The following is a 12105-nucleotide window of genomic DNA, read 5'->3' as shown; positions in this document are numbered from 1 at the left end:
CATGCTGAGTCGGATAAGAAATGTTCTTTGCTACAATCGCTGGGAGCCTCCCTGGGTCAGGCACTCACGGGGCCCCTGAGGTACAGACATAAAACAAATCTGCACGCCGACTGAAGGCAGGTGCTGTCGCCCCATTTTCCACAGATAGGGAACTAAAGTCCGGAAAGTGGAAGGAGCTTGTCCAAGCACGTCCTGCCGTGATGTTGGGATGACCGCCCAAAGCCCAAGCAACAAAGGGACGCCATGACTTAGCTTTTATACTAAACTGAGGGCGAGACAGGACTAAAGCTATTCACTCTGCCTGGGGAAGCCGGGAGTGGACTCAAAAAACAGGAAAGAAACTGAAAGAGTATGGCTCATAGTTAAAAACTGAGTTTCTTGGGACACCTGGGTGGCTCAGTTGGTTAGGTGTCCCAACTTCGGCTCAGGTCATCATCTTGCAGTCAGTGAGTTCGAGCCCCACATTGGGCTCTGTGCTGACAGCTCAGAGCCTGGAGCCTGCTTCAGATTCTGTGTCTCCCTCCCTCTCTGCCCCTCCTCCACCCACATTCTGTCCCTCTCTCAAAAATAAACATTAAAAATTAAAAAAAAAAACTCTGAATTTCTTTTTGAAGGTATTCCCGTTATCATTATTATTTTCATCTAGAAAATCTTCCTGGGAGTGGTCTGCTTCTGTTTTTCCCATGCCCAAAGTCATTCAAGTTCATGATGCCTGTAGGAGGTATCAGCTGTCAGTAGGCAGGCATAACCTTTAGAAGATGCCTCTAGCATCTTCCAGAGCCCTAGCAAGGACGGTCCGCACTGGGACCAGGGCTCTAAGGAAAGCAGGGGAGCCTCAGGTTTCTGCCCCAGTCATGGCCCGAAGAGGGGCGTGGGGGCAAGGAGGGTGGGGGGCTGGTAGGCACACAGTTTTCCTTTACTGATAGTGGCTCTCGAACCTGTATTCACTTCGGGACCACCTGGGAGGGCCAGAGATAGGCCGATGCCAGCCTGGCGCCCAACCCCAGCAAGTGTGAGGGCAGCCTGGCAACGGAGCAGGACTGTGAACACTCTCCAGGCCAGGCTGGTGTGCCCTCAGGGTGAGACCCGCACTCTCGCCCAGCCTGGGGGCGCGAGGCGAACCCCGTTCTGCTCAGGCGATCCTAGCGGCTGAGCTGTCCCTGCGACGGGAATGTGCTGGAGGGGCCCATGTGATGGCTTGCTTGCCTGGGGACCCTGTGAGTATACAGAAGGAGCGGGCGAGGAGGGCACATCTACAAATAGGAAGACTTGAGAAAAAGGATGTGTGAGAACATTTCTTGAAATTGCACTTACTGGGGCCAAATGATTACTTGTTGAGGAAGCGTGTCTTCTGCAAACCAGGAAGCGTGTGTTTTTGTCACAGAATGAAAGAGGATGGCCCTAGAATCTGGCGGAATAGTCACCGTGACACAGAAAGCTGGTGTATTCAGTGCCTCTGTCCAAGGGGTCTTAAAGTCTGAAGTCATGGCTACACCCTTCCTCCAGTGTCCTGCCCAGGGGACCGTCCCCAGCCAGACTCAAGGGAAGGAGAGGGTCCGTGGAGCTTCACCGGGGAGAATGCCCTGAGTTCCGTCCCCCGAGAAGCTCGCTCTCCTCTCTCTCCCCACACTCAGCACAGACAATTCTCGGCCCTTCCGGAAACACCCTCGCCACTCAGTTTCTTACCAGGGTTTGCACCATATGCGGTCTCTGAAGTCGTAAACTCTTCACAGCTTGGAATACGTCTAAAAGGCCCTCGGCTTTCACTCGTTCCAGAATGTTGCTGAGCGCGATGAATGTACCTGTGCGCCCAGCTCCAGCACTGCGGAGGAAAAGTACTTAAGGGAGACGACGGGGCTTGCCCGTGGGGACGAGACGCGGACGGCCTGCAGCCCGTCCCCACACATCAGCACAGAAGCAATCGCCCCCGAAAATGAGCCAGGTTTGGATTTCCTAAGATCATCTGCGTGGAGCGAGAGTCCGCAAACGTGACATTCCTAAAGCACTGGCCCACTTACAGCAGACAGGTAGCTCATGAGTGGGATCAAGACCCGGCACAAGCTTTCAAGCTGCAACTCGTGTAGGCGGGGGGTTCTCCGGGTATGGTCCCCGGGACCAGCAGCATCAACGTTGCCGGGGAACTTGTCAGAAATGCGAACCCTCCTGCTTCAGGTCTGGGGAGCGGTAACTCGGCCTGGATTCTCCTTCTGTGCGAGGGACCCGCCTTCTGAGAAGCGGTGGCTCATGAGGTGTGATGTTAAGACAGAGGGCGTCCCCTGCCAGGGACGGTTAGATAAGGGACACTTCCCAGCGATGAAGATCTGGGTCCACTCAAGACGGTCATTTTCTTGATAAACTGGATAAACCCCACAAGAGCAGAGCCCAGGCAGCCTTAGGATAGACAAGAGGCCAGGCCCAAAGTGGGCGGGCTCAGCTGGCTCCCCCCAGAGAGCCCTCCAGGCCCCAGAGGCACCCCCACCCCGCCCCACCCCGGGTGGGCTGATTCTCAGGCTCCCGTCCCATTTCAGTGACCTGTCCCCACATCTGCCCTTGTGGGATTTGTTCGTCTTTGCATCCCTGGTGTCCTACACTCAGTCCGGGTCTGGGGAGGCGGGCACTCGTTTCCAGTTTATTCTAAAAGACTTCTACAAAGCCCACTGGAACTGAAACCCGGGGCGTGTGCTCCACCTGCTGGCCAGGCCAGAAGCGCACCCAGGCCCGTCCCAGGCAGAGAGTTCCAATCCCCCCAAGCGAGGCCCAGGCTCTGGTGGCTACAAGGGATGGGTGGGGTGGGGCAAGCGGCAGCCACGCAAAACGGAAGCCACGTGTGGAAAAATAAATAGAAGGGCAGCTTCAGAAGCAAATTAGCACCCCTGACAAGGAAAGCACCCCAAACTCCTGCGAGGAAGAGATTTGCTTTGGTGGCCAACCCGCCCCCCCCCTGCCCCCGCCCCTGCTGCTGGCACGGGGAGGGGCTCTGACATAACCAGAAGTGGGTCAGCACAGAAGGAGGGTGAGCCGGCACGTCTTTAGGTTGGGCCAGATTCACCCTTCCACACTTGTGATGCTGCTAATCAAGGGCCTTGGTGGGTGCCTAGCTGTCTCCAGGGGCTCCCCCAGCCACGTTTCCTTTGGCCTCCCTTGTGCCTGCCTTGGGAGCGGGGCTGGGGTGGGGCTGCGGCCCTTGGGCAGCGATCCCAGCCTGGACATCCTCGAGTGGCTCAAGAAAACCTTCCTGCCTCGAGGGTGTGCTACAGTGAGGACTTGGCTCCCCAAGCCCAGAGGAGAGGACAGGGAGGGGCGGGTACATGGGCCCGAACAGTCTTTCAAAAGGAAGGCCGGCAGGCGAGGCTCAGGAAGTGGGTCTGTCAGAGCTGTGCCTGGAGGGGTTTTTGAGGACTTAAAAGGCATACGGAAACGTGTGTTTGAGCGGGTTCCCTGACTCCTCCCCCCCAAATGCATCCTGCGGGTACAGCAGATGACCTTTCCGCATCCCTGTGACGCTCTCTGTGTACGGGGAAGGTGAAACCTACAGTCCAGGGCAATGACGCCGTTGGGAGCAGTTAAGCGGGCGTAGGGTCTGGCTTGGCCCCACCTGCAGGGGGCGCCCACCTGCAGTGCACAGTGATGGGGTGGTTGCCGGTCTGTTGCTGCTGCTTCTGCACGGCCGCGATGAGGTCGAGCATGCCTTTGCCCTCCGCCGGGATCCCGATCTCGGGCCAACCGTGGAAGTGGAACTGGCGCACCAGTCGGGTCTGCTCCTCCTGGCGGGCCAGGGGCTGCGGGCGGGGAAGGGCGTTCAGTGCCGCCTGGCCACAGGACCCTGACCACCGAGGAGCGGGACCCGGGCCCACCCGTCCTCCCGGGGACCCGCGCCAAGGCTTGGGCCCCTCCTGGGGCCTCCGAAGGCCAGCACGGTCCCCACCTGGCGGGCCTGAGGGGCCTGACCAGGCGGTCTGTGGGCTGTGTGCACCCTAAAGGGCAGGGATGCCAGTATTTCCTTCCGAGTGGGGGCAAGACATCCAGAGGATGTTCCCTGGAGCCCCTCGCCAGGGCCCGCCAGATACCTTTATGGGATCCCTGGCAACTTTGCGGGAGACAACACGATCATCTCTTTCTTAAGAAGCCAAGACCCCTCCTGTCCTAGGGGCTCTGAACAAGCCTGGACAGGCCTCTGTGGCTTGATCCACGGCCTTTCCTCCTCCTGCGCCCCCACCACTGCCATTTCTCCCGAAGGCGGAGGTGGTGGCCGTGTGACGCCTCTAGGGTCGGCCACTCCGCTCCACCATCTCGTGCGGCAAGGAGGCAGGTGACCCCGAGGGTGCGAACGTTGTAGGAGACCTGCCCCTTTGTAACATGGCTCCCTACTCACCGCACTGAACGTGGATCCTAAGGTACCAGTTAGAGGAGGTGGAAGGAGCAGGACATTCTGGTACCATCACCAGCAGACCCTGAGGGATGCTGCGGTGCATTCTGTCTACAAGGGTTGGACGCACTCTGGCAACAATACCTGATTGAAAGTGACCAGGAAGTCCCGTATGCTGATGGCTTCGGAAAGCGTGTCGCTTTTTATTTCGATTGTTATTTCGCCGTGAGTCACTGAGCCCTCTGTTGGCCAATACTGGTAGCATTTATCCTTGGGGTAAAAAAATAACATGTTAAGTCTCATAGCAAATAACTTGCTGTTAGCAGTTTGAGGATATGAGGCAGAATCACTCTCAAACCATTTAACGTACTTCATCTGACCAAGTAAGCCACATATGAATACGAATACGAATGCCCGTTAATACCCATTGACCAAGGGAATCCAGAAACAGACATGCATGTATTTGCAACTCAGATACAGGACATGAGGGAAAGAAAAGATTCTATAAGTGGAATTGGAAAAATTGGTTTTCCATGCAGGAAAAGCACTGGGTCCCTGACTCACAACCTACCAAGCTTGATATGAACGGTCCAGCCCTCCTGGAGTTGGGCAGTGCACAACCTACAGTACCATATGCAGTAGGTTTGAGTCTTCATAAAAATAAACCCAGATGGGTTAATACTTAAAGTTAAAATCAAAACCGTGAAGGCCTTAGAAGAAAATGTCTTTCCATTGTGAGGTGTGCAGAAGGACTCGTTAAGCAAGACCCCGACAGAGCTAACCATCCACGGCTCGAAGATTGCAACATCAGATGGCAACACAGTGAACTTCACTCCATCAACAAACACTCTCAAAAGAGTGAAAAGACATGCCATCAACTGGGACAAGACATCTGCGGTACGTAAAACCCGCCGAGGGTGAGTATCAAGAACATGTAAAGAATTCTTGTAAGTCAAGATAAAAAGAGTCAACAACTCACTAGCAAAACGGGAGAAAGGCATGGCCAGGCGTCTTGCACAGAGGAAAACATCCATCTATACATATATGAAGCGAGGCTTGACCTCACAGGAATCAAAGAGATGCCAATCAAAGCTACAAAGGGATGACAGGTACTCGTATTCAATCAACAAAAATGAGGATGCCCGACGGTACTAGGGGCGTCGATCGAATATCTCTCTCACACACCACCAGTGTCCGCTTTGGGAAACGGAACCACTTGGCAAAGCAGTGAGGAAGTATCTTGGAAACCCAAACTGTCACATGCTCTCCAATGTGGCGTAATGTCCCTCTGGAGTCTGCTCTTCCTTGTGCAGCATGAGACACGAAGGAGAATGTACTGGTAGGTAGCACCATGTGTAAAACAATAACGTGGCATCATCCCAAATTCCCATAGCGGGAGAAGGGATAGAGAAGTGGGTTTAGGATGTCCAGTTTGTATAGTGGAACAAAATAGAATCACGATGAATGAACCACAGCGATACGCATCAGGGTAGGAAAGTGTCAAAAGCATCATTCTGAGCGGAAGGAGCAAGTCCCGGCAGAACACGCACTGTAATGATACCCTTTGTATGAAGTTCAAAAGCAGTAGTTGCTTTAGACACACACGTATATGATCTGAAAAGATTTCTGGAAAAAGCAAAGAACACATCCACTAGGATGGCTTTAAAAAGACCAGTGACAATAAATGTTGGTAGAATGAGGAGTCACTGTAGCCCTTGTCCACTCCCGGAGGGAATTCAAACTGGGGCAGCTGCCGTGCAAGGCAGTCTGCAGTTCTCCAAAATGTTAAGGTGTATGAGTCTGCACGACAGAGTTATGATACGGCCCGGTAATTTGGCCCCTAGGCGTCTCCCCAAGAGAAATGAAAACACAGGTCCGTGTCAGAACCTGAACATGAATGTTCCCACCATAATGTGTAACAGCCCAAGAGTGGAAACAACCCAATGTCCGCCAGCTGATGAACAGATACACAAAATATGGCCTGTCCTTACAATGGAATATTATTTGTCAAGAAAAAAAGAGCTTATTCCTGATACAACATGGTTAAACCTTGAAGACATTACACTAAGTGAAAGAACTCGATCACACAAGACATGTTGTAGGAACTCATCTTCATGAAATGTCCAGAAGTGGCAAATTCATGGTGGTTGCAGAAGCTAGAGGAAGAAGGAATGGGGAGTGGCTGTTCTTGGGTGTGGGGTTTCCTCTGGGGGTGACAAAAACGATCTAGAATTAAATGGTGGTGATGTTGCACAACGCTGTGAGTATATTAAAAACTGCAAGGTGCTTGGGTGGCTCGGTTGGTTAAATGTCTGACTCTTGATTTCGGCTGAGGTCATGGTTCTCATGGTTCGAGAGTTTGACCCCCAAGTCGGGCTCTGAGCTGACAGTGCAGAGTCGCTTAAGGTTCTCTCTCTCTCTCTCCCTCTCTTTCTGCTCCTCCCCAGCTCTGCACACACGCTTTCTTTCCCTCAAAATAAATAAATAAAATTTAAAAAATATCGCCGAGCTCTACCCTTTAAAAGGATGAACTGAATGGTATGTGAATTGGACGTCAATGTGCTGTTTCCAAGAAGGCAAAGGAAACACAGATTCAGGGTAGCGGCTCTATCCTGGGTAACGTACAGGTAGATGTACAACACTGGTAAGGTTTGGCTTTTCAGTCAGACGGTGGGTTCACGAGTATTTACTGTGTCATTCAATAAAAGACACAAGAAGGCCCTGGACGGGTCTCTGGGGAAAGGGAAGCATTTGAGTCATTCGGCCCACCCAGGACAACACCTGTAAGGCACACACATATCAACGCCTACGTCCTTATGTCTCGAAGACAGTTAAGATAGGTTACATGAAATGCCGGCTAAGAGCGAAAGCCAGTGGGCGGTCATGGCTGAGCAAGAGTGGAGCCTCTTTCGTCTCCAGCCTGGCTCCCTCCCCAGTCCCTGTGGCCTCGGCAGCTGACGGCTGCCACAGGGTGGGACCTGTCGGTGGCGGGGGGCCGCCAGGGGCGCTGTGGGTTCTCGGGAGGCCCCCGCAGGGGGCAGGGCGGCGGGCGTCCCTGACCTGCTCTCGCTCCTGGACCTCCGTCAGCATCACGACCGTGTGGCACTTCCACTCCCAGACCATCCGCCAGAAGTCTTCCACCGTGTGCGCCAGGGGCCCCTGGGTGGCGATGAAATAGTCCTTCTGTCGGTAGCCCTTCAAAGGGGGAACAGAGATTAGAGTCTGACTCCCTTTCCTCCTGGCTCCACCATGGACAGCGGGGTGCAGGAGAGGCCAGGGCCCGGCCAGGGAAAATGTTCTCCGGCTTCCAGGGCTGGGCTGGGCCCCAGCAAACCACCTGCACGCAGCGACAGCCCGAGATGCCCATTCCCTCTGCGACCCAGCCACCTCCTCTGCAGCGTCAGGGGTCGCCTCTGAGCGGGTGGCATGAGCCACGCTGGCCCCGGCCACCTGAGGGAGCACCGATGACTCTGTTCTCGTGTGTTGCTGTGTTTCGGCTCAGTTAGCATCATGGTGGTGGACTGGGGGCGGGCTTAGAGGAAGTGGATTCAAATCCAGTTCCTCCATGTGGCCCAAGTGACCTCTGGCAACGTTTTCTCATCTGCAAACGGACGTGCTAACGCAGATGTGGCCGCAGCGTCCTTCCCCAACCAGTTCACAGCTCGGCGCACCGTGCGTGGAGACAGGCGGTGACGGTCAGCCCGGAGTGCACAACCGCTCCGTCCACGCGGAATGGACAGGAGGGCACAGAGACTGCAGGACAGCCAGCCGTGCAAGGGCCCATGTGACCCTGGTGCGTATTAGAGACGTCAAAGATAAAGCGCCGTGCCTCATAAAGCAAATTCCTTAGCAGTGCACCTGTTACCTCTGTTTCCAAAATTCATTGTTCGTGTTTTTTGTTTTTTGTTTTTTAGAAGCAAGTAATTCTGCTAACGAAACGGTTGGGATTTCAGGACTCCTTCCTGATCGTGAAAATGAGTTAATGAAGAGTCTGTGATCACGGATGAAGGTCACAGTCATCTTTGCAAAGCACAGCCGGGGCCGCTATACTTACGTCGATAAAGGAGGCGTTGATGTAGTCTGTGTATTCTTGACCCCTTTTCATGGAAAGGATCACCCGATTGAAGTCATCTGCAAAGCAGTATGATCCCTCAGTCACAGCACAAACAGCGCCCTGCCTTGCAAAGCTCACTCTGTGGCTACAAGCTTCCAAAACACAAAACTTGTTAATAAAATCGCGAAGTCGAGTCAAGTCCCTGGAAGGTTTACTTTATAAAGTAGGTTAATTAAATTGGCCCAGGAAATTGTGTTTTGGTAGGAAAGCTCTGAAATTACCCCAGTTATCATTTTCGTGTGCCAGGAATTGATGTAATTCATACCAAAATATAAGCATTAAAAATACTGCATTTCAGGAGTAAAAGGAATGTGGCCCGACAGGTGACCTGGAATTATGGCTGCAGCCGCACAGAAGCCAGTGTCTCAGGCCGAAGCAGGCTTCACCCAGCATTCATGCACTTTTTTTTTTCTAACTTTTTTTTTACTGTTTATTTTTGAGAGAGAGAGGGAGAGAGAGACAAAGCATGAGCAGGGGAGGGGCAGAGAGGAGAGAGGGAGGCACGGAATCCGAAGCAGGCTCCAGGCTCCGAGCTGTCAGCATAGAGCCCGACGCGGGGCTCAAACCCACGGACTGTGACGTCATGACCTGACCCGAAGCCGGATGCTTAACCGACTGAGCCACCCTGGCGCCCCAGCCTTCACGCACTTCTGATTCTCGGCAACCGCTAAAGCATGTCGGGAACCCTGAGTCCACATCTGCAGTGAGGTGCTCTCTCTCTCTCTCTCTTCACCCTCTCCCTTCCTTTCCTGCGGTCCCTCTGATCTCTGTGGAGTCTGTTTCTTTGCCTGCACTCAACAAACATGGGCACCCCATCCTCTTTCTCCCCCTTACCTGGGACCTCGGGGCAGGCCAGGGTCCCAACTCCACCCCTGCCCATTCCAAGGCCTTTCAGGTCCCCTGGCCTGGAGCAGGGCCCCCTCCTCCATATACAGGCTTGGGGGACTACTGGATGAGATGAGAACCATGCAGCCCCAGAGTCACGACCAGAGCAAATCTCTCCGCTTCCAGGAAGTCCTCCCTCTGTCTTGCCACCTACATCTCGTATCAGATGCTGCCCGCCTGACACACAGGACTGTCTGGGTCGCTCACTGCTTCACAGGTGGGTGTTCTCTCACCTACCCTTGACATAGCCCCCCAGGAGCCCTTAACCCCAGGCCCGGGGGCTGTCCTGCCCTTGGATCCTGACTTACAGAGGCGGGCAGTCAAAGAATTCTCCCAGCGTGCCAGCCCCAATCCCGTCCTGCCTTGGGGTTTCAATCCCACGGGGCGGCCCCAGGGCTGCCTTACACGGAATGATCTGGATGACTCTGGCCTTCTTCATGTTGGCCGGCAGGTTGCCTGTCCTCATGTCCTCCTTCATGATCCGGACATTTGTCAGTTTCTGCAGTCAAGGAGGACACGGGGTCACAGCTCCGACACGGACTCTCCCGCGTGACTCCCTCAACCCCGGAACAACACCCCTGTCAAGGGCGCCTGCTGACCCGCAACAACGGCCCGTCTCTGACCCCGGACGCTTCCCGAATGTTGAGAGATGAGAGCCCACGCGTGACGCGCTCCCCCACACGGGCCCCTGCTCAGCTCTGAAAGCCCCCGAGAATTCTTCCCTCTGCGTCATGGGCGGGAGGGCCACCCTGCTTGTTCCGGGCTCGGGCCAGAGGGGGGTGGGCGATTGAAAGGGGACTCCTTTGGCCGGCTGCCCGCCTTCGCACGTACCCTGAACTCCTCCTCCAGCCCGATCTTGTCGAAGTGGGTGGAGGTGCCGTGCAGCGTCTGCAGGTGGTTTTCCAGAGAGGACACATCCAGCTCGGTGTCCCCGTAGAGGTAGTACTCCAGTAAGGCTTGGTAGATGAACGTGTACTGCATCTGCGAGGAGACCCAGAGCACCCGCGCCCTCGAGCTTGCCCGGCCACCGCTGGCCGCTCACAGCTCAGCAGCAACCAACTCCACGCTTTGCCAAGGGAGGGAGGTTTGGGAGCAAAAGTCAGATGCGCAGCCATTACCAATGACCGCTTATGGCCTTGAGTGAGGACCATATGGCAGCGGGCATTACTGAGCACCTTCTCCCTGCCAGGCACTGTTACCCGTGCACTGACAGTCCGGGGGTGGCCAAGGTGTCTGGGTTTGCTCTGTGCAGCTCTCCCCAGGGCGAGGGGCTGGGCTGGGGGAGGGCTACTCACATCTGTTTGAACCATCTGAGGACGCTGGTTGCGGATTCTCGACACGAAGTCGAAGACGTCGACCTTGTGCTCGGCGTGCATCATGTCCATCATGGCATCGATCACTATGAAGGTGCCCGTCCGGCCCACGCCGGCGCTGCCGGGGAAAGGAAAGAGGCCGAGTCGTGAGCCACGGCACCCGCCCCCCGCCCGCCAAAGCTGACCTGTGCACCTGGACGGAAGGACACGCTGCCCTCAACTGGGAGATACAGCCCATCGCTTAACCGAGCCTTTCCCTGGTGAATGAAGAGCAAGTCTACGGGGAGGCCACCAGAGGGCACCACAATCTTCGTAAAATGATCTGACACTGTTCCTCTAATAACTAGACACTGTTGAAAGGCATGTCGAAAAAATCTGTCGTAGTCGTCTCACGTGAGGTTGTAATCGTCCTCTATTACCAAATGCCGTCTTCTTGTTGTGTGTGCAAGTGGATTTTTTCCAACGTCACACTGGAAATGGCTTTTCCAAGTTCGTTATAAAAAGGAGGCTCCCCAGGCTACGTCTGTGCGCTCTTGAGCCAAGGCCAGTCCTCATGGGAGGCACTGGGTCTCTCTCTGGCGCCCCAGCCCTCCTCCCGCGGCTGGCTGAAGCCAGCTGGCCCTTGGGGTCACAGCTGAGCAGTCTCCTGGCCAGGAAGCTGCCCCACTGGCTTCCTGGGTTTGGGTTTCCTTGTGCCGCTGGGATCCCGGTCCCACCCTCCCCCCGCCCGCCGTCCTAGGTACATCTCCCCCAGACAGTGGGGCCATACGTGTTTGTTCCCCGGCCCCCAGGACTCAGTGGGCACAGAGCTGCACTCAGCCAACATCTGCTGAAGGAGGAACCCCCTAGTGACCCAGACTCATCTATGCAGCATGAACCACTCCCTCCAGCCCCTGCAGCATTACCCTCTTTAAAAAAAGAAAAGAAAGAAAGAAAGAAAGAAAGAAGAAAAGAAAAAAGAAAGAAAGAAGAGAAAAGAAAAAAGAAAGAAAGAAAGAAAGAAAGAAAAGAGAAAGAAAGAAAGAAAAGAAAAGAAAAAAGAAAGAAAGAAAGAAAGAAATCTAACAAAAAGACTCACGACTTAATGAGTCAAGTCCCCCACTTTCCCCTTTGGGTGGGTGGGAGACACCACTCTCTCCAGTTCGTCTCCGAAACGGGGCTAGGACAGCGGCGAAGACCGTCCCCCTGGGCAGATCCCCTCATTCAGCGGGGAGAACAGGTGAAACGTGAGAGGTCTTCTGGGAGTCTTAGTTCTTTCTCAGATACGAAGTCAGAGAAAATCATCAGGTGCAGGGCCAGGTGAGACACTACCCAACAGGTATGAGAGGGAGGCCACAAAATAACTCCCTGCAAGGCTGTGAAGGTCCCTGAGCCGCTTACAGGACCCCCCCCCCCACCTGGCCTGGGGTACATGTGGGAGAAGCCAC

General features: G+C 54.7%; 1 protein-coding gene across 3 annotated transcripts in view; it reads right to left on the bottom strand.

The window, feature by feature from the left end:
* Nucleotides 1–12105, bottom strand: part of PTPRE (protein tyrosine phosphatase receptor type E) — a 94557-nt gene that overhangs the window by 3924 nt on the left and 78528 nt on the right. For all 3 annotated transcript variants that reach the window (XM_040486784.1, XM_040486783.1, XM_040486785.1), the window contains 8 exons: nt 10661–10796; nt 10197–10346; nt 9771–9864; nt 8421–8497; nt 7427–7561; nt 4511–4636; nt 3613–3779; nt 1687–1822 (listed from right to left, as the gene is read on the bottom strand). In XM_040486784.1, coding sequence (XP_040342718.1) covers nt 1687–1822; nt 3613–3779; nt 4511–4636; nt 7427–7561; nt 8421–8497; nt 9771–9864; nt 10197–10346; nt 10661–10796 — 1021 coding nt within the window. The remainder of the gene's footprint in view (nt 1–1686; nt 1823–3612; nt 3780–4510; nt 4637–7426; nt 7562–8420; nt 8498–9770; nt 9865–10196; nt 10347–10660; nt 10797–12105) is intronic.

This window comes from Herpailurus yagouaroundi, unplaced genomic scaffold, assembly GCF_014898765.1.
Source record: "Herpailurus yagouaroundi ecotype Mexico unplaced genomic scaffold, PumYag 163, whole genome shotgun sequence".
In the NCBI taxonomy this organism is placed as follows: domain Eukaryota; kingdom Metazoa; phylum Chordata; class Mammalia; order Carnivora; family Felidae; genus Herpailurus; species Herpailurus yagouaroundi.
This window is presented reverse-complemented; position numbering and strand designations above follow the sequence as displayed.